Source organism: Xyrauchen texanus, chromosome 21, assembly GCF_025860055.1.
Source record: "Xyrauchen texanus isolate HMW12.3.18 chromosome 21, RBS_HiC_50CHRs, whole genome shotgun sequence".
Taxonomy (NCBI): Eukaryota; Metazoa; Chordata; class Actinopteri; order Cypriniformes; family Catostomidae; genus Xyrauchen; species Xyrauchen texanus.
The window spans coordinates 29164137-29190722 of record NC_068296.1 but is presented as its reverse complement, the minus strand read 5'-3'; the positions used below and the strand labels follow the sequence as shown (position 1 = coordinate 29190722).

At 37.3% G+C, this 26586-nt stretch overlaps 2 protein-coding genes across 4 annotated transcripts in view; both read right to left on the bottom strand.

Moving 5' to 3' along the window:
• The window catches only part of nup205 (nucleoporin 205), a 32477-nt gene extending 19369 nt beyond the window's left edge, over positions 1–13108 (bottom strand). Inside the window, exons 1-16 of one of the 2 annotated variants that reach the window (XM_052152302.1) lie at positions 13056–13108; positions 12089–12231; positions 11767–11938; positions 11535–11679; positions 9842–10001; positions 9517–9745; positions 9151–9315; positions 7867–8042; positions 7626–7742; positions 7212–7349; positions 6856–7006; positions 6556–6764; positions 6059–6241; positions 4833–4883; positions 4538–4747; positions 332–569 (exon numbers count right to left, since the gene is read on the bottom strand). In XM_052152302.1, coding sequence (XP_052008262.1) covers positions 332–569; positions 4538–4747; positions 4833–4883; positions 6059–6241; positions 6556–6764; positions 6856–7006; positions 7212–7349; positions 7626–7742; positions 7867–8042; positions 9151–9315; positions 9517–9745; positions 9842–10001; positions 11535–11679; positions 11767–11938; positions 12089–12231; positions 13056–13083 — 2515 coding nt within the window. In that variant the 5' untranslated portion in view covers positions 13084–13108. The remainder of the gene's footprint in view (positions 1–331; positions 570–4537; positions 4748–4832; positions 4884–6058; positions 6242–6555; positions 6765–6855; positions 7007–7211; positions 7350–7625; positions 7743–7866; positions 8043–9150; positions 9316–9516; positions 9746–9841; positions 10002–11534; positions 11680–11766; positions 11939–12088; positions 12232–13055) is intronic. The other variant, XM_052152301.1, reaches the window with a different exon arrangement.
• Positions 13109–17414: 4306 nt separating this feature from the next.
• LOC127661558 (protein FAM107B-like) overlaps positions 17415–26586 on the bottom strand; it is a 35274-nt gene continuing 26102 nt past the window's right edge. For both annotated transcript variants that reach the window (XM_052152318.1, XM_052152317.1), the window contains exons 3-4: positions 20506–20662; positions 17415–20159 (exon numbers count right to left, since the gene is read on the bottom strand). In XM_052152318.1, coding sequence (XP_052008278.1) covers positions 20040–20159; positions 20506–20662 — 277 coding nt within the window. In that variant the 3' untranslated portion in view covers positions 17415–20039. The remainder of the gene's footprint in view (positions 20160–20505; positions 20663–26586) is intronic.

Sequence of the window (26586 nt, the reverse complement as noted above, 5' to 3'; positions counted from 1 at the left end):
TGATTGAGACACTCAAACAAAGAAAGCAAAGTTGAAAGTATCATAATTTACAGTGTTAAGACTACATTTTTTCAGTTAGATTTCAATTATTGTTGACACAGAATATTAAGCTGGGATAGGACAACATATTTAAATATAAAAAAAAAATAAATAAAAAAAAAACAAATCACAATATTTAAGTATTTTACTTCCTATAATTTGTATTATCCTATAGTTAAATATTATGTTTGTTAATAAATTAATAATGAAAGCACTGCAGTCAACTCTGCAGCTGTAATATGATTGTTTGTGTAATATGAAGTTTCTGCCAAAAAGCAGTTCTCATACTAACCAGGGAAGGAGGCATAGGTGTCTAGCTGGTGGACGCCCTCCTCCAGAAGGCTGAGACAGAGAGAGAGGGTGGGTGAGTCATTCAGCAGGTGGAACATTAGGCTGTGCCCCGGGGGCTTATGGGCCAGCACCTGCTCTCCCTGCAACTCCACCATCTCCTGCAGAAAGTCTGATGTCTGCGGCTCATATTCTTTAAGAAGTTTATGAAATACCACCAGCACTGCTTCTGCTACCTCCCACTACACACGGCCCAATAGAAAGAGGGAGTGAAACAAGACAAAATAAAAAAAAGTTAATATAGATACATTAGGGCTCGTTCACACAGCATTAAAAACAGCAAGACGGAAAATGCAAAGATATTGAACAGAAGGTGCACCGGCTGGCAATATTTATAGGCCAATTATTGACTAAATTAAAGCCATCGGCATATCGGTTGTAGGCATGAAAATGCTGATATGAAAAACTGCTGGTTGATTTATAATAAATTAGTAACTCACTTTGTGAATTTTAATGCACAATTCAGAATTAATTATAGCCACAATATGTAGAAGGGTTTGCACTCCTAAGAACATGTAATATATCATTTTTAATCATTCTCGTTCTTATGTTAATGCGGAAAAAGCGCATACAAAGTTGTGAAAACTGCACTTACCTATAGGCAATATGATTAGAGAAACCATTAAAATGCTTTGCTACATTAATGCTGCATAATATAATTAAGATCGCAATATGATTGTGGAAACATCTGCTCGTTTAGGGTGCTTATGTCTCCTGTTGGCTGGAGTTTGACTCCCTGAAGAATTTTGAAGGATCAGGGCTTTTTTTTAACAGATCTTGAAGAGATGTTCCAAGCTGCTGGCATCTCTCATGATATAATATTGGGAGGAAACTTTAATCTTTTGATGGACTCAGTCCTTGATCATAGTGAAGTAAAAGTGTTCAAGCCCCCGAGAGCAACAATGACGCATCACAGGATGTGTGAAAATCTTGGTCTTACAGATATTTGAAGACTTTTGAACCCATCTGGGAGGGACTATATATTTTTTTCATCAGTCCAAAAGATTTATTCTAGAATAGATTTTTTAGTTTTTTTATACCCAAGTCCCTCATTTCATCCATTGTTGATTGCTAAATTGGAAACATCTTAGTCTCAGATCACGCCCTGGTGAGTTTAGAGGTGTTGCCACATACAGAGAATAAGAAATCATATAGTTGGTGCTTTAATGTATCATTTTTACTAAATACTTAATTTCAACAAATGCTTAAGGCTGAAATCAGTGTTTATATGGAGACCTGATCCTCAGTATCCTCTGTGGGCATGGCTTGGGAGCCACTTAAGGCGGTTCTTAGGGGTCGGATCATACAGTATGCCTCAATCATCAAAGAATCCAAAGCACGAGAACTCGTGGAATTGGAGGGGAATATTAAAAGTGCCGAGGCACTGAAACACTGAATGTCGTTGTAAAGGTGTAAAAAGGAAAGGAAGAAGCGAGAACAGGCTTGACAATATAAATAATAATTTAATGATTAACTTAAAGCAAAACTCTGAAACTCAGACTACTGCCTCCAGCCACCTTTATACGTCTCATGGGCTTCATTAGCCTGATTAGGGCATCATCACGAACTGGCCCCGCCCTCCTCCTAGCCACAGTCATCTAATGGCCTCAGAGAATTGAAAAACAGATATAATACCATTTAGTCACGGAAGGTGGAGTTTTGGATATTCAGGGCAAGGCAGTCAGAGTAAGGAAGCGTTTGGCAAGATACATAAAGCAGAGAGTCTTTTTCTACCATTCCCTCATTGAAATCTGCTGGTGGTAAAATATTTACATCGGCCATTGATCTTTATCTCTATAGTTCCACGTCTTCATCTACTGATGAAGATATTAGAAACTTTGTGGAACCATTAGAACTCACTATATTGACGACTGATCAAAACAATTATTTTGATTCTGAGATAAACTTGGAGGAGCTTGGCGAGGCAATTAAAGCCTTAACAGGCAAGGCTCTGGGGCCAGATGGTTTTGCTGCTGAATTTTTTAGATCTTATGCTACAGCTCTGGCTCCACATTTGTTAGAAGTTTATACAGAATCATTAAAGAATGGAAAGCTTCCATAAACCATGACAAGCCTGGATCAGTCTGATTCTTAAAAAAGGACAAAGATCCAAATGAGTGCAAGAGATACCATCCAACCAGCTAGACGTAAAAATATTGGCAAAAATCCTGGCTAACCAAAAAAGTTATGACGTCTCTTATACATTTAGATAAGGTGGGGTTTTATTCGGGGCCGCAGCTCTTCAGATAACATTAGGCGTTTCATCAATATCATGTGGTCAGTGGTGAATGATCAGACTCTGGTCGCTGCCATCTCACTTGATGCTGAAAATGTGTTTGATATGGTAGAATGGGATTATCTTTTTAAGATTTTGGAAATATACTGGTTCAGGAACACTTTTATTGGATGGATTAAGTTACAGACATCCGGTAGCGGCATTAAAATCAAACTGATTAATTTCAGATTATTTTACTCTGGATAGGGGCACCCGGCAGGGTTGCCCTCTTTCCCCATTATTGTTCTGTCTTGCCCTGGAACCATTAGCAGCAGTGATAAGAAAGGAGGTGGATTTTCCAAGGGTGGTGATGGGAGGTATGGCGCACATTCTTCTGCTTTACACAGATTATATTTTATTATTTGTCTCCGACCATACTAGATCTATGCCTTGCCTTCACATAATTAGTAATATCTTTTCTAAGTTCTCAATATACTGAGTCAATTGGTCTAAATCCGAAGCTCTGGCTCTGACTTCGTAATGCCTAGTAACAGCCATCCAGCTGGGCGCCTTCCAGTGGCCCAAACAGGGCATAAAGTATTTGGGCATTTTATTCCCAGCAAATGTGTGTGATTTAGTTAGAGTTCATTTTGGCCGCTTAATAAAAAAGTTTGAGCAATGTGGGCAGGTGGGCTTCATTACATTTATTGATGATCGATTGAGGTTAATGTTATTCAAATTAATTGTATTCCAAAATTCAACTACCTGCTACAATCTCTCCCTATAGACGTCCCCCTCTCTTATTTCAAGCAATTTGATAGCATAGTGAAGTCCTTTATTTGGAATGGTAAATTTCCCAGATTTAATTTCAACAAATTACAAAGGTGGGCTAGGCCTACCCAATAAAACGTTTGTTTTATTATCATCTATTCGGTCTTAGACATGTGGGTCATTGGTTGCTTCCACCTGAGAGAGCCCTTCCCTGGTTTTGTATTGAATGGGAAGTTCTTGCCCCAATTTCGCCATTGCAAAGCCTCTCCATTAAACTAATCGGAGAAGTTACACTATTGGACCCCCCCCCCCAGATTGTATAGGCTTGGTCTTAAAGACACACCAATCTGCTGGTGATGCCAATCGGAAGATGGAGATACGGCCTATATTTTTTGGTGGCGTGTTGAGATCCAGTGGTTTTGGACGAAGGATCAGAGTGTTGTGTGTGACATGTTGGGCACTCAGATTTCATTTGCCCCAGACTCTGTGTTTTGGGCGATGGGGAGGTCATTGATATGGGGAACAAACACAAAGAACTGGTCCTGACAAGTGTGATGGTAACCAGACAGAGTTTGTTCTTTTGGTTAAAGCTTTTTATTTTTCCCATGATGTGGTTGAGATTTCCGTGGAATTACCATACACATGCATTGTATGAATTTAAAATGTTCATTATTTATTGTAAAAATATACACTAATAAGCCACAACATTAAAACCACCTGCCTAATATTGTGTAGGTTCCCCTCGTGCCGCCAAAATAGCACCAAGAAATGCTAAAACCAGACCGTTTGGCCCCAACAATCACGTCACTGAGATAAAAAAAATTCCCCATTCTAACAGTTGATGTGAACATTAACTGATAACCGCATAGATGATTGTTGGTGCCTGACGGGGTGGTTTGAGCATTTCTGTAACTGGGATTTTCAGAAATACCTTGTTGATGAGAGAGGTCAACAGAGAATGGCCAGACTGGTTCGAACTAACAAAGTCTACAGTAACTCAGATAACCGCTCTGTACAATTGTAGTGAGAAAAATAGCATGGGTTGGCACCGTTTTGGCAGTACGAGGGGGACCTACACAATATTAGGCAGGTGGTTTTACCGTTTTGGCTGATCGGAGTATATAAAAGAACAACTATAGAAAAAAACAATTGAAAGCATCAAACCTTTTCTGCTGGGCGGCGGTAGGCCCGTGTGGGGAAGGCCAGGAAAACAGAGTCACGCAGGAAGTCAAGGTAAGGCTGAAATCCTGGTGCACGCAGTCCTGCTCCAAGATTCACAGGAAGTGCACTCTCTACCAGAGTACTGATCAGATGACAAAAGGCTCTTGTCAGTGGGTACTCCTCACAGCTGGATTCAATCTCGTTCAGCTCCACCTACAGAAACCACCCCCCAAAAATGAATACCGCAGTAGAACACATTTGAACATTTTACACACTGTTTGTAATAAGACAAGCTCACCTCAATCCCTGCTGCCTGTTTCTGGCCAGGAGCTTTGACTGTCTGCAGGATCTGAGAATATTAAACACAACATAACAATAAATACCAACACCAATGTTTTAAGAAAATAAACTGTGAAAAACCATATAAATACCATTACCAAAACAGTTTGCCTATTTCACTTTCAAAGTATCTGACTCCTACTAAACTTGTAAGTGTGGTTAAAGCCGTCACAATACTTAATTTGGCTGACAATTAATTGTCAAACAAATAATTGCGATTATGGCAATTGTCTCTTTAAGGGCTTTCACGATTAGTAGTCATATAAATTGTCATCTTTCTTAAGGTGTATGAAGCACACATGCACCTTAAGAAAGAAGTAATTTTTACATCTTGAACTTATAAATCAAATAATAAAATAGGGATATATGATTTCATTAAGGCTATATAAATGACAAAAATATTTTTTTAAATACCAAAATATTTCTAAATACTTCAAATATGTCTCCTTTTTGTCAACTTCATTTTGGTTCATTATACATTTACATACACTTTAACATTTTGCATTTACAATTGTTGTTTTTTCATTACAAAATATAATATAAAATATATTTTTCTTATATTTATATATTATAATATTATAAAGTAAAAAAATTCTGTCCTAATTTCTTCACTTTCACACTTTTTTAATACTCTGATTAAACCCACAAGCCCTTATTCCTCATGAAGCAAAACCTTTTAGATTTAGTTTAATCATTTTATCACTCCACAGAAATAGATTAGGCATGTAACTCTGTGCCACTGTTTGATTAACACTGCATGTATGAAACCTTTATCAGGGTCATTTGTCATTACATGATCGTTAAAGTAAAACTGGAGTGCTTTTTGTTCACCATAAAAGTTTTTATTTGTTCATTTATATTAGACTTTATCAGAGCGCTTCAGGTGCTCTTCTGGACAGGAGCTGCTCTGGTTGACATCCACGGTGTGGCTCAATGACACTTGGAGTTCAACTGAATGACACAATCATGCCATTCATGGCATTTATATATTCACTAAAAATTCCCTTATTTGGGTAGTAAAATGTGATAGGAATTTGAAGTGCATAATAAACTCTTATCTAACTCTTATTTGATGCAGTTAAATCAAATAACCACGATCAGACAATTATATAATAACCACAACAGGACGAAGTGTGGTTAATTAAATTCTTTCTTCCAGCATACGTTCGTTTGTTTTTTGTGTACCTGCGTGTACTCTAGAGACTGCCAGAGGGAGGCAGCAATCTCTGGTGATTTGCCAAAGGCAGCAAGAACGTGCAGGATCTGAGCTTTCAGTACAGGTTGAACACTACACTGCAGTAAGCCCAACATCACCACCACAGGTGTCCACTGAGGGTGCTCGCAAAGAGCCAGGCGTGCATTCTCACTCTGAAAAACATAAGAGCAAGAGTGAACACTCATATACCTTAAAAACAGTACAAAAACTGCAGCTAGAACAATCATTTCTAAATGATAGCTAGATGACGTGAATAGAGGTGAGTATTGGCACTGATTTTACATTTCAATTCAATTGTAATTCACAAGGTAGGAAATAATGAATGAATAGTTCATTGGAAAGTCAAAATTTTGACCCAGCCCTACTTCTGACTAATGTGTTAATTGTAGTAGTGAGTGTTGTAGAATTGAACACAATTGAGTTCATAGCATTCTGTAATCTATAACAGTATGTATCTGTGTAATACCCATGTGATGATAGTGGTGAGTAGCTGCAAGAATGCAGTGAGGCCTTCCAACTCTCTCTGAGTGATGCCTCTGATTGGCGGGTGGCGGTACTGCGTACTGTCGACACTAGGCATGTCCCGCCGCAGGTTCTCATGGTAGAGCATGAGAGAGTGGAAAAAGTGCTCCCATGACACAAGACTGCTTGACACCCCACCCTGACGGTTCTCTCCTGAAACAGTCCACAGAAATATACTCTTATGGGCCGTTCACACAGCACTCATATTACAGCATCTTCTTGTATGCTCTTGAAGTGTGGTTACCGTGTGGAGCTCCATTGGTTTTGAGCAGACTGAAGCAGTAGTGTGAGCACTGAGGACCATTAGCAAGTCCTCTCAGCATGCGTAAATAAGGGATGTACAGAGTAGCAGGGAGCAGATCACCCATCTGACGCACAAACTTAGAGAGAACCACCTATTGTGACAAACACAAATATATATTCATAAATGCAGGCCGGCAATTGATCTAAAGAAATTATGAAAGTTGGATCACCCCTTCTGGGGTTCAAACCTGCAACCTTTTTGTTACCAACCTAGACTTTTACCTGTGCCACCCATACATATATAGTCTATAAATATCAAAGCACAGCACTGTCGCTAATAGGTGTTAGATTTTACACCTGTTTGTGAGGGGGTCGCTGTAGAGCTACTCCAAGAAAAGATCCTGTGAATGAGGTGTGCTGAAGAGACTCAGAAGAGCACCAGAACTCCAGGGCCAGCTCTAGGCCAAATGGATCTTTTCTGTAAAACTCTCCAATCTAGAACCAGACACACAAACAAAGTGTCAACACTGAAATCTGCAGCATTCAGAATTTCTTAAAAAGCCCAGTTTTGTGCTATATTACTAATAACTTTGGTGCATAAATTAACATTTTGGCACTGTAATTCCACAATGCAAAAGTAAATAGAGGTAATGTGATTTTGGAAGTAATGGACAAGTCATTTTATGGCTGTAAGTTATACAAAGAATTGTTATTTTACACAAAAATGAATCACTGCATGTATGTAAGTACTAAATGTAAAGGAAAACTTACTAGGATCATGAGGTGATCCAGGTCCTTCCGTAGAGAGGATGGCGACTCGCTGCCCATCTGCAGAGCCATGTGGACCAGTCGAGCATCTTCGTCAGCACGGTTACGCAACTGCTTTACCTGCAAAGAACACACTTTTTTTTCAAAATCTATATGAACCCACTATATGTATAATCATAATTGGAAATCAGGAATAACAATGTGAATAAATTAATGATTCACTGCATATTCAGTCTACTCTCACCTTCATGGGCATGAGAGCCAGGAAATCAGTAATGAGAGAATGCAGTCGCCGAGTGTAGAATTCCTCATGGCTGAAGCCATCACTACCCAGGATGCCCTCTGTAAGGAAGAGAAAGACTCCTCCCAACAGGGCCTGGTCAGCCAGAGCTTCATCTGCCTCTGTGAACTCCACTAAGGCTGAACAGAAACAAAAGAAAAAGAAAAGAAAGGAGAATAAAGTAGACTGACTTGATAAACTTTTCTTTGACATTTTTGCAAACAAATGGACCCAAGGTACATTTAAAAGAATGTGCAAAGTGAATTTCTCTCATTAATGAAGCCCATGTTCCATTACAAGGATAGTTCACAAAAAATGAAAATTCTCTCATAATTTTCTCACCCTCATGTCATCCAAGATGTGTATGACTTTCTTCTGCTGAACATAAATGAATATGTTTAGAAGAATATTTCAGCTCTGTAGGTCCATACAAAGAAAGTGAATGATGACCAAAACTTTGAAGCTCCAAAAAAATCACATAATGGAAGCAAAAAAGTAATCCATAAGACTCCAGTGGTTTAATACATATCTTCTGAAGTTATCCAATCGGATTTGGGTGAAAAACAGATTTAAATCCTTCATCACTATAAGTCTTGACATCAGCAGTCTCCTTGGCGATCATGATTTCAAGTTCGATTACATTTCCTAGCACCATCTAGGGTTCTGCGCATGCGTCAAGCACTAGAAAGTGTAATCAAGCTTGAAATCATAGTCATGCCTAGACTGCAATGGCAAGATGTACAGTGAAAAATTAGTTTTTCGGTCTGTTCTCATTCACAACCAATTCGATTTAGAAGACATGGATTAAACCACTGGAGTCTTATGGATTACTTTTATGCTGCCTTTATGTGCTTTTTGGAGCATCAAAGGTCTAGTCACTATTCACTTGAATTGTATGAACCTACAGAGCTGAGAAATTCTTCTAAAAATCTTTGTTCATGTTCAGCAGAAGCAAAAGTAATACACATCTGTGATGGCATGAGAGTGAGTAAATGATGAGAGAATTTTCATTTTTGGGTGGAATATCCCTTAGAAAGAGTCCAAATACTTTATATCTTAATTTTCAACAGAATATCTTTTTTTCCATAATTTAAACAAACTTTTTTTGTAAAATGTTTTGCTTGAAAAGTGCTCTTTAAAACGAATTCAACATGCTATGATATCTTGAAATCTAATGCAATGACATTTCTTCATTTTCGAGTGTGTCCAAATCCTTCCACAGCCATGTAAAGTGTGTACTGTAGGTACCTGCTCCCTGTGGAAGTTGTGAAAGGGCTCTCAGAGACAGAGCCCAAGCCAGCTGCACCACTGCCTGCAGTCCTGGCAGCTTCCAGCCCTGACCCTCCACCAGCCGACTGTGCACTGCTGACAAATACTGCTTCTCCGTCAATAAAGGCAAAGCCTGAAGCAAGTCTAATGCACACACAAAAAAGTATGAAAGGTGAGTAAATAATGAACATTTTTAATTTCTGGATGAACTATTCCTGTAAACCATACAATAATAAGATATATCCAATAACAATGCAAATATTAAATTATCCTACTATATATAATTACTATATAGTAATAAAACACCCATAGATACCAAAGAAGGTTGTAATAAAGCATTAATACCTTCTCTATCCTCCATTCCTTGCTCCAGGAAACTAACATCCAGGCAATAAAGCAATGCCATGACTAAAGCAAGGTTGACGCCATCCAATGAGCCATCAGCTTCGGCTGTCACGGTTTCCAAGTAACCAATGAGGGCCAGGGTGTCATCTTTGCTTAGAGGTGACTGGCACGTCCATGCAAACAAACATTCTGCCAATGACTGTCTGCACTCTTTGATGAGGTCAGATACCTGTAAAATATGCAAAAATAAGAAAGTTAAGCTTTTGCATTATTCGTATATGCAATTATCAATCTGCACAGAAGCCTAGCTAAAACGATGCATCACCTCTTTCCTATGCTTCTCATTGCCAAGACCTCGCTCCTTCTGAAGCCGCTCAAACTCACGGTTCAGGCTTATATCTGAGATCAAGTTCAGAATTTGCTTTGTCAAACCCTGAGCCATCAGTTCATCTGTGAGTCGTGTGGTCAGATTCACCAATTCGGGACTGCAGGGAGAGAGAACACACAGAAAAAATTGTAACTAAATAAAACTCTCAAATTAAAAACAAACAATCTGGGACCCGGGTAGCTCAGTGGTAAAGACGCTGGCTACCACCCCTGGAGTTTGCTGCTTTGAATCCCAGGGTGTGCTGAGTGACTCCAGCTGGGTCTCCTAAGAAATCAAATTGGCCCGGTTGCTAGAGAGGGTAGATTCACACTGGGTAACCTCCTCGTGATCGCTATAAGGTGGTTTGCTCTCGGTAGGGCGCATGGTGAGTTGGGCATGGTTGCCGCGGTGGGTTGCATAAAGCCTCCACACGTGCTGTGCCTTCACGGTGGCGAGCCACGTGATAAGATGTGCGAGTAGATGTCTCAAATGCGGAGGCAGCTGGGATCCATCCTCTGCCACCCGGACAGAGGTGAGTCACTACGCCATCGTGAGGACTTAGTGAGTACATTGGGAATTGGACATTCCAAATTGGGAGAAAAAAGGGGAAAAATAAACCACCAAGGATAAAAACACGAATGAGAAAAACTTGTATTATGGTCGAGTCTTCAATATTTTTGGTCCATTTTCCCAAGACTGTACATTTTATAGTATATCTACTAAAAGTCAATTTTGTCAACTTTTACGAGTACAGTCACATACTGATGGCTTCAAAGACAACAAACATTGACTTAAAGGTGCTGTAAGTGATTTTTAAATTAAATGACATACAGAAACCACCTCTTTTACCTTTCCGAAATCACTGAAATAGGTGACATTAAATATCACACCTGTCTCTGTAACAGACTTAAGCTCGAATAAAAAGCAGAATAAAAGATGTCCTCAGATCGTTTGTTTAGCCAATCAGAAGATATTCTGCCTGTCAATCATTGTGCGTGTTCACAGGGCAGCCTATATACACTCACTGCGCTCTTTATTAGTACCTGTACACCTTCTTTTCAATGCGATTATCTAATCAGCCAATCGTGTGGCAGCAGTGTAATACATCCAATCAGGCAGAATACTTCAGTTAATTTTCACATCAACAATCAGAATGGAGATAAAATTTGATCTTAGTGATTTGGACTGTGGCATGATTGTTGGTACCAGATGGGCTGGATTGAGTATTTCTGTAACCGCTGATCTCCTGGGATTTTCACACACAACAGTCTGCGTTTACTGGTGCCAAAAACAAAAAACATCCAGTGTGCAGCAGTTCTGCTAATGGAAACACCTTGTTGATGAGAGAGGTCAACAACAGTCTCTAGTGTGTTTGGGTGTGTGTGCATTTGTATTAGGTGTGCAGGGTTTTGGAAAGAGGGGGCGTGGCTAATTCAACAGCTAGCCTAGTGGAAATTCTCGAACGGCTAAAATCGCTTACAGCAGAAAACCGCAATCTGCTACAAAGATTGTGGGCTCAAAGTCCCATTTTCTTGAGAGCTGCCAAGGGTTGCTCCCACATTTAAACTACTGGGATAAAATATATCCTAATTGGGTAAACACCAAGATCTTGTTGAGATAAACTATAGTGGTTTCCTGAAGAGCTCCAAACCTCAAGTCAAGGGTGAAAGTCTTCCCATGTCTAGACTGAATGAGTGAACGTAGAGAGTTGGCCACACAGCGTTTGCCATCCCAGTAGAGGAGTACAGCTACCAGGCCTCGAGTCAGCCCAGGGAAATGAGGCTGCTGGTGTTCTCCTAAAGACAGACATAACAATCACATTAGTAAAAGCAACTTGACCAAGTTGATAATGTATGCCTCCTTTGAACAGAACTTGTGTGTACCTGCCAGCAGCAGTTCTAGGGCAGCTAGTTCTCCCAGGTCAAAAAGGTCACTAAGGATGAAGGCTTCAGAGATGAGCTGCTCAGGAAGTAGCCGAGCTCCTTGCTGACCCTGTATAGCAATGCCTTCTGTGCTTGCTTTCCGAACCTTCTCCCTCTGTTCTGCACTCTTTGGCTGTTTTGCAAAATGAAAAATGACTGTATTTTACAAGTCGCCATGCATACATTTACAGGTAAGCTAAATTTTCCTACTTTAAATTTAAATTCATGTTAGCATACATAACTGAATTGTCAGTGTTTTGAAACTATAACAAGGAAAACCTACTGGATTTTTGAAGAGGGAAAGAAAGTAGGGCTTGTGTTTCTTCAACTGCAGATCTAACAGATGAACACTCTCTGGCTGACGTCTCCATATCGCTCCTTCCACAGCATCCCAGAGCTCCTTCAGCGGGCCCCACAGACTGGCTCCTGCAAACACATTTTAAACATTTAAAACAAAATAGCCACAAAATCTTGTTATATATATATATATATATATATATATATATATATATATATATATATATATATATATATATATATAACACTTGGTCAATGAGATTTGGGGAGGTGGCTGTGTTGATGGTCTGTTCAGAATGTACTTGTTTGGTAACTGACACAGTTGGTTTGTGGTGATTGATGCCGTTCAATTTGTAACAAGAATACGCACAAGTAAACACACACAAAAAAAATCCATTCTTTAATTCAATGTTGTTGTTGAATAGGCTTAAAAATATGCAGTAATACAATTAACATACTGCCAAATGACATCAACTTTGTGTGTAGACTCGTGTGGTTTGGCTATGAGGCATGAACTGAATTAGCTTAAATTAGAATCAACAGTCCACAAAGTAGATCGCATAAATGCTTGTTCTACAACGACTTTACACCTATTAATACTAATGTACATTATATTACATAATATAAATTGATGGTTTCGACAACAAAATGTACGCATGGTCAAAAAATTTGTTCACGTACAGAGGTGATTGAGTAATATTTATTTAAAATCTGTAACCTTACATTAGTTTATAACGTACTTTTGTCAGTAATCAATCTTTACTGTATTAATAACGAATGAAAAACGTCCTGAAAATCAACAGACTGCATTTTACATGTATTAAACCTTAATTAAGCTTTCCAGTTAGAAACCATAATACTGGACATAGCAAACGAAACCAGTTAAACTAGAAAATGCAATTCCAAACCCAAAATATGAGGGGGAAAAGATATAAAGCTATAATATGACAGACCTGAATTTACCGCCATCTGCGCCGCCATGACTGAAGCGTGATTGCACTGCCCGAAACTTTGCCGGTTTGAAAACAGAACTTTCGGTTTCTTTTGTAAAAAAAAAATGTTTATTTTAAATACACACTCATAATTAATGTAGATATTTACTTCTTTTATAAATGTTTTTCCAGCATGAATTTTGTTGGTGTTTTTGGGTTAACCATACAAACGTGTAGTAATAAAAAATTGGGTAAAATGGAAATGATCATAACAACGGAATCCTGAAATGGGCGGGGCTTCAGGTCATCTATTGTTGATCAGGAACGATGAGACTAAATACAAATGTTTCTATTTTAACTCTTCTTTTTACGATTTTAATTTAAACTCTCTTTGTAATTAGTTTTTACAAGTTTTTGTTCAGACTGCTGCTGAAGCGTCAAAATAGACGGCTAACACAATACGGCTAACACGAAATAGTGTTATCACGTGGTACATGTTCATTTTCTCATCTCTGGTCAATCCAATGGGGTAACAATCACATTATAAAAACGTTTTGCTGAGGATATTGGGTCGGATATATATTTGTGTGTCGGATGTTGTTACTTGCATGTAATTGATTATCAATGGACACAATCAAGAAGACCAAAAAAAAAAAAAAAAAAAAACGTAAAATTTAAATACGACTATAGAGGATTTGGTTTGCTGTGCCGCCAAGCGCCCCCCGGAGGAAGACTATTCATAATGTCTCAGAGTAAATCAGTTGAAGCTAGAAATGGTTCCGCCCAATTGTGAATTCTGTGGAGGTGCCCCACGTATTGCCTGACGGGTCGCTGCTAAGCCAGTATGGAAAACAAAACCTGCAAAAATAATAAATAAATACATAAATAAATAAATGTAATAATAAGAAAATAAATAAAGGAATAAATGTCTTAAATAAAACAAATATAATGAGTTTTGAATGAAAGTTATTCCTGAATTTATTTTTGTAGACTTTTTTTCCTTTATTATTTTTATTCTTTAAAACTTTTTTATTCTTTCACTTTTATTATTATTATTTATTTATGCATACATTTATTTTTATATTTATTTATTCCCACCTGTATTTATTTCCATATTTAAATATTCCCACATGTATTTAGTTTTATATTTATTTTTACATTTCTGTCTCTTGTATGATAATTATGCTTACCAGTGGTTTAATGTAGATTGAAGCGTGTGCTCGATTACTCTTGACTTGTTTTGATGTGACGTTAGGTCATAGCCATATCATGTAAACTATAGCTATTTGTGCTGCTAAAAACATAAGAGCTTAAGTCAATCCAAGATTTATTGGTTATACTACAATCACAAAATAAATGGGGAGCTGTTTCTTCAACAAAACCACAAAATGAGCAAGTTTCATAAAAGATATGATTTCACCTTATTCTTTTCTTGTTTTTCTGTGTATATAACTTCATATTTTGATGTCCGCAAATCCATAATATTGTTTTCTGTTGTTATGATTGTTCATTGTAAAAGATACAACCATGCATCATTTCCCTGATTGTTTATGTATGTATGTATATATAAGTTCTGCAATAAATTATAATTTTTTAAAAATCTATAGCTGACGATTCACATATATCTAGAGAGTTGAGCAACTTAGCGAATGAAGTCGATAACATGCATCAAAAGACTATGTTTCAATTAGAGTAGAGGTGCTTATTGATGGTTTAGGAGAGCTGTATGCCGGTATGAATGTCGTAGCACATCCTGGATTGTTAGACTCTCTGCAAAATGTTCCCCTGCATATTCTAAACTGTGCGAGTCAGAGGGTGCTAAAGTGGGACGTCCATCTTATTTGCTTCCGATAAGTACTACTGAGCTCTTAACCAATGATGCACTGGAGCTACGCAAGGACCGCCTCCCGCATTTGCATGTTGCATACAGAAAAGTAAAATTAAATACATGTACAAATAAATAAATATATATGGGAATATATAAATATGGAAATAAATATATGTGGGAATATACATATAAAAAATAAATGAACACATAAATAAAAAAATTAAACAAAATCAAAACAAATGAATAAATAAAAAAAAAAGTTAAAAATAAATATAGAAAATAACAAATAAAGTCATACAATAATACATTCAGGAATACATTTAATTAAAAAACTAATTATATTTGTTTTATAAAGACATTTATTCCTTTAGTTATTTTTTTATTATTACATTTATTTATTTATTATTTTTTCAGGTTTGGGCCTCCATACTCCAAATCCATAAGCCAGAGCCACTAACCTCATGCGTCACAGGCTTGTAAGACTGTTACAGTTTGCCCACACTATACACAAATTAAAGGAATATTCCGGATTCAATACAAGTTAAGATCATTCGACAGCATTTGTAGCATTATGTTGATTACACCAAAAAATATTTTGACTTGTACCACCTTTTCTTAATTTTTTTTTTTTTAAAGGAGCAAAAATCGAGGTTACAGTGAGGCACTTACAATGGAAGTGAAAGGGGACAAATTTAGGAGGTTTTAAAGGCATAAATGGGAAGCTTATCATTTTATAGAAGTGCTTAAATTAAGTTTTCTGTTAAAACTCAGGCATTATTTAAGTGGCAATGTTTTATTAATCTGCATTTTTATGGTAGTTTAAAGGCACATTCAATAATTGTAATTCAATACACTTTTTGTCAAATTCTGCAAATATCTCCTCACAGTCTGCTAGCTTTCCGATCTGTGGGTGGGCTGAAAAAATCTAGTATTTGTACACAGCCCTGACTCTGGAAATGGGACAAAAACAAAGTGGATCAGAACATCCACGCAACACTACTCCAGCTAATCAGCAAGAGGGGGTGGTTCTTCCGTGTGCACAGGATGAGGGGTGGGGGCTGAGCGAGAGGGAAATTAATTAGAAGTGCGACGGTAAATCTGGCTGATGCAAACTTTCAAAACTCCAAGGAGGACAAATGGCTGAGAAACAGACCAAGAGAAAAAGGTCAGACTTATATAAACTAAAAAAAGATTATGATAAGTTGAGGGCTAGGAGTCGCGTCAACACCGGCGAGGCTTTTCAGCAGTGGAGAGACCTCAGAGAGGTAAAAGGCTTGAAGATGGATGCAGAAGTTGCTCTTTTTCTTCTTGACAGGTTGGTAACATACATTTTTATATGTTTCACAGAATCCATATATGCTGTTGTTGTGATATTAGATTTAGTAGCAGGAGAGATGTGAGTGTCTGGAGCTGGTGTACGTAAAACATCTCGCTTGCATGAATTTGGGGGACAAAGCTTCCAAAGGACCACTGAAGAGGTGTGTTTGTTTTGGCAGCTGAGTTCAAATATCAACAGTGTTTCTCAGGAATCACTGAGTGCACCTTTAAGGGTTTTAGTGTTTACTGCAGGATGATGTCAAGGCAACGGAATTCTAAAATTTGATATAAATTTACACAGAAATGGTTAGTAAGTGATTTTATCACACCAAAATCATGTTAATGTGCATATAGTTTACATCTTGTGGCTATACTATATAAATAGAGAGTATTTGAACATTTATGTATTTTCCCCATTCACTTCCATTGTAAGTACCTCACGGTAACAGTGTTTTTTGCTTTAAAAAAAAAAAAGAAAAGAGGGTTGGGTCAAAACAAATTTTTGTGGTAATCAACATTATGCCACAAATGCTGTCAATTGGGTTTAAAGTGGTAGTTCACCCAAAAATGAAGATTATTTTATAATTTATTCACCCTCATTCCATCCCAGTTGATTACACTTCCTAGTGCTTGACGCATGCGCGCTCTGGATGGCACTATAGGAAGTGTAACCGAGCTTGAAATCATTATTTTGATGGATTACTTTTAAGCTGCCTTGATCTGCTTTTATGAAGCTTCAAAGGTCTGGTCACCGTTCACTTGCATTTTATGGACCAACAGAGCTGATATATTCTCCTAAAAACTTTGTGTTCAGCAGAAGATTGAAAGTCATACACATTTTAGATGACATGATGGTGAGTAAATGATGACAGAATTGAACCTGGAATATTGCTTTAAGGACTATTATTTTCCCTTTTCACAAACCAGTAACATTTTCAATTTAACTCATATGCTAACTCACATACTTACCTATACCTAGCTGATACTCCAGCAAGTGGAAATTAGCTCCAAGGTATGCAAAGACAAATTACACAAATACACCCTTACGGCTAAATTATGTCATTGCATTATAAATTCTTTATTTACTGAGAGATTAACACAGACCACGTTATATACATGGGTCTCCAAGGTTCTTAAAATAATATTGTATTAACCATGGCACATGTCCAAAAAGGGTATAATGTTAGCTGACCTTTACAGAAAATTACAATTGATGAGATGAGTTTTGTTTGAACATTTTATTTTCCTCCTTTTTTGTTCACACTTTTATATACAGTATATGGTATGCCAGTATTGTTTTGGCAAATATATATTCCAATGTGTGGTATTTCAAGACATTAATAAAACAGCTTTGCAGAAACTTTCTGTGATATATTCACTTTCTGTAAAAAAAAAATCAAATCTGGTTAGTAATCTCAGTTATAAAACTGTCAACCTAGAAGAAAAGTAGGCCCCATAGTTTCATTAATTTGTTTTCTTAAATGGGTCATGACATGAGGAATCAAATTTTTCTTGATCTTTTGACATCTAAGAAGTCATTGTATTATAAGAATATACTTTAAGTTTCAAAACTCAAAACTTCCTCCTCACTGCAAAAAGAGCATTTGTTGAAACCAATCTGACAAATGACTCCTTTTCAACTTCCTCCTCATTGTGATGTCACACTGCGGTAGAGATTTCCATCCGACCACCTCCACAACACATCAACGCCCACTTTACCTTTAACCACTTCCAGTAGCAGTGAGCAGTGAGATGGGAAGTAGAAAGAGCAGGTCAGTCAAGAGCAGAGAGCCAATCAGAAAATTGGGCGTTTACTGGCAAGTCTTAAAGGAGAAAAAGCAACAAAACCAAGTGTTTCTGACAGAGGGTCAGAATGAGGGTGGAAAATGATCATGTTTTACAAATACATGACTGTATTTTGTGTAATAAACTTTACTAACTTTATAAGTGGACCTCAAGGAATAAATATTTGATATATATTTATTTGCCTGCCGCCAAACCTTCAAACCCTGGACAGACCTCTGCTTCCTAAGGGCAGGAGTACCCTTGCAGCAGGTGTCCCGATGCGTTCTGGTCACAACCGACGCCTCCAAATTGGGTTGGGGCGCCGTATGCAATGGGCGCGCAGCCGCAGGCTCATCATGATCCCTTTAAAAAGCAGATTCAACCCATTTAATTTTCCATAAGCCAAAACTTTGAAAGACCATACATGGATCATAAGATAAGTCCCCTTTGGGACACAATGTGCTAAATATATGCCAAATAGTGTAAAACAATTACATTTACATTTTTACATACGAGTTATTGCAGCTGTTAAAGTCCTTTCAATTTTTCACAACCATGTTAGTCTCTTTGACATAGTTTACTCACTCCAATTTCTGTTGCCAGCTGTTCCATAGAGCAGTTACATAAGAAACCCTGGAATTGAGATTTGCTATATTTTCATATCTACTGTATTTCTTATTTTGTTATGTGTAGTGACTGAAAAGAGGTCATTATCACGTCATTGGAGGAACATATTCCCTATGCATTTGACTATAAATTTGCTGCATTGTCAGACACTAAATAATAATAAAAGTGTCACTATACTTACTATAAGAAATTTAAAGACAGGTATAGGGTTTGAGGGGTTCAGATATAGAAATAAGAGCCTTGAATGGTGTTTTAGACACAGGTTGATCCCTTCAAAGGGACAGTTTCATTTTATTTCATGGGAGGTGCAGATCTTGCTGTGCATACGCCTTATGACTCACCAGCTCCTACCTTTTTATCTTCTGTGAATGCTTGAATTTGCTTGACTTATTTTTTATCCATTCTCTCATTTATACTATCTGACAATCATCTGAATAAAATACTTAATTGTGGTATTTTTAATTTCCATTGTGGTAGTAGAAAATCTCTTTATGAGATTCCTTTTGATCATGCAGAGATTCAAACAGAGATGGAATTAACGTAGAATTCAACATGATAAAATAATATTTATTAAAAGAAGTTTTAAGGGAGCACAAAGAATGGTTATTTACTGGCTCAAATCTACACAAAACCAAGTGTCTCTTTTAATAAACTTCTTATGTTCTCTTTCGACTTTTCTGATTGCAAACAGCTACCACTCAAGTGAAGGAAAACCAATGCCCTTGCATTGAATATCACATTGAACTAAAGCGTATTAAGTTATTAGTAACATATTTGTAAAAAAGTATAACAAAAACATTTGTTAAAGAAAATTCACAAACCTAGAACTAGTATTACTTATGAAATTTAGCAGAGGGAGAGCACAAATATTACAATTTATAAAAAGCAAGCATGGCGCATCACACAAGCAAAACTTGCACTGTTGGAATTTTATATTTAGGTCACTTTTTCTTTTTTATATCCTCAACCATGAGGAAAATGTGAGTCTTGAACTTGAGGAGCCAAAAAGCTAACAAAAAGCTTACACTGAGCATAAATAAAAGAGCATTGTTTTTGGCTTAAAAGAGTCCATCCAGTGTTCCATTTCGGCTTTCGAAAATAAAAATAGCAAAAATGTGTCCCCCTCCAAAAAAAGTAAAAGAAAAAGCCCTCAACCACAACCACATCGTCTTGATTCTGTTCCACCATGCATGTACTTTGAAGCCAACCAGTGGCAAAGAGGCTGTGCCCATGTGCAAGAGTTTGTTTGAGTACATTAAGTATGTAAAGTTATCCTCATTATTTATGATTGTTGTTCAGGACAAGAGGCTGAGTGAATACTGGCTGAGTCTGCAAGCAGGCAAATGGAACCAATCATCTATAATCACGTGTTTCACAGGGACACATGGGGAAGGAACACCAGGAAATCCCCACAAACCACAGTCTAGTTGTCATGTCAACAAATGTTTCTAGGTGGCACGCTCCTGCCCATCCACTTCCTGTTTGGTTCTTCTCAGATTGCTTTTCATTTTGATGAACTCTGGGGTGTTTTCTTGCTCCTCTTCGATTTTATCATTCTCTAGTTCCAACTAAATAGAGAAAGAAGATAGTTGAAGAGACAATTGACCCAAAAATGAACATTCTGTCAACATTTACATACCCTCATGTTGTTCCAAAGCTGTATGACTTTCTATGGTGGAATACAAAAAGACATTTTAGGAAGAATTTAAGGACTAACAGTCTCAGTCACCATTCACTTTCATTGTATGGAAAAAAGATGTAAATGGTGACTGAGGCTAACACTCTATCTAACATTTCTTTTTGTGTTTCACAGAAAAAAGAAAGTCACATGAGTTTTGGAACAGGTGAGTAAATAATGACAAAATACGTTATTGTATATATTGTACCATTTTATTTTGCTAGGATGGGACCAACCTGTTCAAGTGTCTCCCGTCTCTTCATGAGTTCGATTTCAAGGTCTGATCTTCTCTTGTGGGCCTCCAGCTCCTCTTTCTGAGCCTTCAGCACCTGGTCTCTCTTCCTCTTCTCCATCACCTTCTGGAGTTCTGGCTTATTTTGAGGAGCAAGGCCTCTATATTAAAAACAAGGAAACAATAAGAACTCTTGAAAATAAGTAAAAAGTATCTACATGTACATTTTCAAATTTTTGTTTTCATGGTTATATGATATTCCGGTTTCTAGATATGCTCAAATCCCTTCTTCAAAGAAAGTCAATGGGATTTGTTCACCTGTTTTCGCATCCATCACGCAAAAAATATCTAACTGCATATCAAATTATAAGCACAACTCTCCCCAATAAGCTGCATGATTTGAGGTATCATAATGTTCGTATCACAAGCTGAACCAGTTACTGTATGTGCCGAAGTTTGTTCTAACCCATGTCTTAGCAAACACCACTAACTGTCAGTACGTTTACACCATTTACCGTAGCTTTGTGCCAGGAATAATCAGTCACTAAACATTGTTACTCTTCCAGACAACCCAATATAAAATAATACAATAAAAGTGCTACAATCTGGAACACCATGAGAACAGCGTTCAGTTTCATAACACATTCATTTCACTCAATAATGTAGATCAGGGTGTACCTCAATGAGAGAGCAAAATATGTAATGAATCTAACACAATTTGGGGATGATAATAATCCATGCAGTTACATAATGCGAGAGTGTGGACTGTGAACATGTCCTTGTGAATATCCTGATTGCCCCACATAGTGTAATCCAGTATGGATGGGTGCCTGGATGGGTTTTAAACATTGCAATTGGTTTGTAATGACCAGAGGCTCCTGTACATTTAGAGCATAGAGATTTAACCATTTTTAAATGACTATTTTGCATCGACACCGTTGTTGTGCAATTCTCCATTTCATGTTTCTCCAATTGAACTATCACTGGCCTAGTTATTTATGAAAAACTTAAAGTGTATATATAGTAGGGATGCACTAATATGACATTTTCTGGCCGATACCAATACATTGCCACTTACCTTATTTTGTCATCAGATCACTGTTTTGCTTAGGGAATTATATTTTTAAAATGTACAAAGAGGTACAAAATCTTTTTCTCTGTTCTAACATTAAATAATTTCCATTGAACATTGATTAGAGCTGTTGAACACATGACAGGCCAACATTTTAAATAGAAGATAAAAAAAAAACATGATGAATGATTTTTGTCGTGTTGAAGTATAGGTCTCTGCAGAACAGTAATGGGTGTTCCCTTACGACGACTCAGTACGCTTGACATTGTGTTTGCTAATGTATATGGGGAATGTAATTCCACACGACCTAGTTGAAACCTCTCTATAATAACGCCAATATTCTAATATTGGCTATAATGTTTGAGCCCCACCTTTTCAGGTGTAAAGCTGTCCACTATAAAAGCAGGCACGCAAACACCATTGCTCAGAATTTTCTTCCTTCAAGACAGCGATTTATCTCTTGTTTAGAAGCACTCTACTGCTTCGCCTTCGACTACTTGAGTCAGGGGGCGGAATCTTCACTCATGTCGGTCGCCATCCCACGGGACTGCGGCATCATGTTCCTCTCTGGAAGGTTATGTCGTGTAGTGCAGCATGATGGGATTCTGTTCCCCATATGAGTTAGCAAAACACAATTTCAAGTGTACTGAGTCATAAGGGAATGTCTCAGTTACGTACGTATCCTTGGTTCCCTGAGATGAAGGGAACGAGACATTGGGAATGCTAGCCGCACTACAAGACTCAGAGTTCTTTTGAGGTGCGAGCAATGCTCTCCTTGTTCCACAGTCAGAAAATTTGGAGGAATGATATTAGAGCGCCTGCTTTTATAGCGGACAGTTTCGCGCCTAAAAAGGCAGGGCTCAAACACCACAGCCAATATTAGAATATTGGCATTATTGTAGAGAGGTTTCAACTAAGTTGTGTGGAAGGACACTCCCCATATGTGTTAGAAAAACACAATGTCTCATTCTCTTCGTCTCAGGGAACTGAGGTTACATACATAATCGAGACCTTTTCAAATCTATGGGTGTTTTCAAACCGGGATGGCCATTTCTAAACTATCCAATGAAAGTAGGGAAGCTCACTGTAGAAATCTGAGGTCGTGTTCAAACCCGGATGGGCGTTTTTAACTAACCAATGAAAGAAGGGAATCTCAATGGATTGAAAATGCCCACTGATTGGGAAAAGCCCATATCCACGTAAACCCCGCCCCACTTCTCACAAGTTCTCCTACAACATGGGAGACACTGCACCAATTCACACTGCCAAAGAAGACCTGGTTAGTAAAAAGAAAAACAATGGTTAAATTATTTGGAGATGGGCTCTGTTTGACTGACAGGTGGCTTGTGTGTGTGCGGCGCGCCTTACATGTGCGTATGCTCTGAGAACGGTCTAAACGGTCAAATACATTTCAAAATTCTGCCAAAATACTGATTTGTATCTAAAAAATGGATGACTCTTAAGTTTAAATGTAACCTAATAGACCTGCCGCTGTCTATTGTATCCTTAATATTAATCAAATAACAATAAAAAGAAAACGACAAATCCACTCACTGCTCTTGGCTGGATAACTTTACTGTATAAAAGTATTTAAGTATTATTCATACAGGGAAGACCCATTGTAGTTTCCTGTCAAATTCATTTTGAATGTTTAATACTTGATACTATAATTGTTTTAAAAAGCTGTTATAAAGCACTGTTTTCATCGTTTGTAATTTTTTTGTTGTATAGTGTTTTTTTTAATTATTTCTATTCATTGTTTTTTTTTTTAATGACAGTTTACAACTCTTGAATAATAACTTGAGAATAACTTGAGAACAATTTAGTTAGTGCTAGGCTATTATTTGTTGTGGTATTAAAGCTGGTATCAAAAATCATCATATTTCACTAAAGACTACAAACATTTTGGTATTTTAATAAATGTATATTTGGTAGATCTTGCTGCAATAACATGATGGGAAATTAGATCTTATTCCATAGAAGTGCTGTAAATGATGGCGATGGATGCCGTACGTGCATGTCATATAAAATAACTTCCCCTACCCAGCACTGTTTACATTTCTGTCCCAGAGTATCTAGTTGATTGTATATACTATTAGGTTGGCCATGTCGTCATTTTAGAAAACATACAACAGAAACTCTGACATGTTACTTGAGCATGTAACCAATACATGTCCTTTCTTCTCTCTGGACATGTAACCTTTTTAAGCAGACAAGTGAATGACCAATTACTTGTCCGAAGTACAAGCACATCACAATGCTTAATGTCGAGCCCTGCATGTCATCTGTAGAGAATTCCATAAACCGGTTGCATTCAAAAGAGGAAGCACTTCAAATCTCTTCCACCATTTAAAACAGCGTTAAAACTTTGTGCTGCTGCTACATCCCTGGCCACGAAGCCGTCATAGCCCAAAAAGTCTTCTGCCCCAAAACAAAGCATGTTGCAAGCTTCATTTACCATCTCACATGTGGCTTTGACTTACAACTGAACATTTAGTACACCGACACATCAGTGCATCCCTAGTATATAGAATATTGTCCACATGTAATTAATTTATATTTATTCAAATATAATTTGTATATTTGGTTTAGTGGTCAAAGGATGGGTATTTTTCAAAGGCTGATGCTGACACAGAGAGCATCAGATTAATTAGAAAAGAGAAAGCAGAGACTATATATATATATATCTATATGTCCATTATCCATTGACAAGGCTGACCATAGATTTTGGATTTTAGACAAGGGAGAGGTTGTTAATTGCCTAAGCTGGCACAATTTTCAGTCAATACAATGCCTATAAAAAAAGTTGCTAAATATTGACCAAATAATCACCCTGGCTCATATATCAGCCTATTACTATACCACAATTCTGATTTATCATGCATCAAGTCATTTAAGTGTTATAAACAGACCAGATTACTGGTAGACTGCTTTGTCATTCTGTCTAGACTAGTATGAAGAAAAACGAGAGGATCAGATGAGAATATCAGAGCTTTGAAATGTTTTGGCTGTTTGGGTAGCAGTTATATGACTCGAGGATGAGAGAACAAAAAACTGGAATTACGAAAACCTCTGCCATGAGTCCAGAAAACACATCTGCCTTTCCTCCATTTCTTTGTCATGACACTGATTTAGTTTCAGAACACTGTCACTTTCTTCCTCCAACTATTCATTCCATTACAATAAGTAAAACAGCTTTACGCACCGTGTTTAATGTTTCTTCTCTGATACAGAAGAACAACAGTGCATCAGACATTAATTAGACAGATGTACAGTATTGAATATATCAGCCGGACAGATAACACCTTTGATCCATGGAATTTATGAATGTGCTTTCAATACAGCTACATACCACAAGCTTGATAAGAAGAATCAATCAGAACACGGAAACTATTCATTGGTTTATGGTTCAGGGCACATTTCTCAAGAATGATTAAATCAACATGTAATCAGTGTTGCTAAGTGGCGACTTTTGCTCCATCTGATAAAATGATGAGGCTTTTCCTTCACAAGAGAAAAACAAATCAGACAGGGGAAAAATAAAGGCTTTTAAGAACAGATTTGACATCTTTTAACTCTGTGATGCAATTGATTTGCAGTATGGCTTAGTCAAGTGTTTGATTAGTTGGTTTATTCCTATTTGTTTGCTAAAAGATTATTGCTCACTCGTAGGTCTGATATACTTCACTATTTCCTGCTCGGACTATAAATATATTTGTGATATCGCAATCTAAATTATAATTAAGTAATTGGTCAATGTGATAACGATATCTAGAGAGCAGAGTGGCAAGGGGCAGATTTAATGGGAGTTAATTTAATGCAATTTAATGTTAATAAATAAGAGGTACTTTTAACAGGAATCCCCTCCTCTTAAGTAATGCTAAGATATTTTATGTTCTGTTTATATTTTGTGAAGTTATAAGTGAAAATACTTATAAGCAACACTGGTTTACATGTAACATGTACAGTATTTCAAAAGACATGTACTTCGATATTACCCGCTATATTTTTGTCTGTGAGTAAAACAAATAGGTTGTTATTTTAGTCTTTGAGAGCTTTCCAATTCCATTGTTCCTTTCACAACGAATACCACAGTATAACCACTGTAATGAAGCAATTGTTCATTTTTGTAAGTGATGGATAAAGCTATTGCGAGGGAACACAAAACATATTGTGAGGGGTTGCAAACAATTTTGGGAGAATGCAAAAATATTAAAATAAATGTTATTCCCTCCCTCTCCTCTAAGGGTCTGTGCATATACTGTAAGACATGGTTCTGATGAAGTTCTATGTAAATTACATGACACACCAGAGCTACCTTGACCCTATTTACACCTGCCATAAGGATGTGCTTTGGGTCTTGTTTCCCACGATTGGGATTCCTGTGCAAAAGCATTTATGCTTCCTCTGTGTTGCACTAAACAGTCTGTATAAACACAGTTAAGAGTCTGGTTACAGAATGACAAATCTCAACAAATTTGCATCAGACACTGGACTGAATTTATGAGCTGTGACATGCTTGTTTCATTGGTGAAAATGTCAAGAGAAGAAATAAAACAAACAATTTCAAGGTTTGTCCATTTAAATCAAGCTTTTATTTTGGCTTTTCTGTGTGTTTTTGGCAGTTGTTTCTCAACTCCAGATTAGCAATACACAACATGTCCCAGTGTGATTATTTATCCCAATAAAGCTGTGATTTAATAAAATAAATACATAGTCTGTATGTGCTGTGCACTTCAGTGTGCTCTGCTCTCTGTTATCTCACACACACACAAGAGCGCATTTGATGATCATGATGAGGTGTTTTCAGTGTATGAGCGGCCGGCTTAACACATTCATCACTTCCAGATTACATATTTATTCAATTAAACTTTGATTTGTTTAATTGTGCATTCAAACATAAATGTTTGTCCAAATATGTCATATTTTATGACATTCTGCATTTTATAGCTAATGCCATTTTTATGACTAGATTCTGTGATTCTGTCCGTGTTTTCCACATAATATATGTGG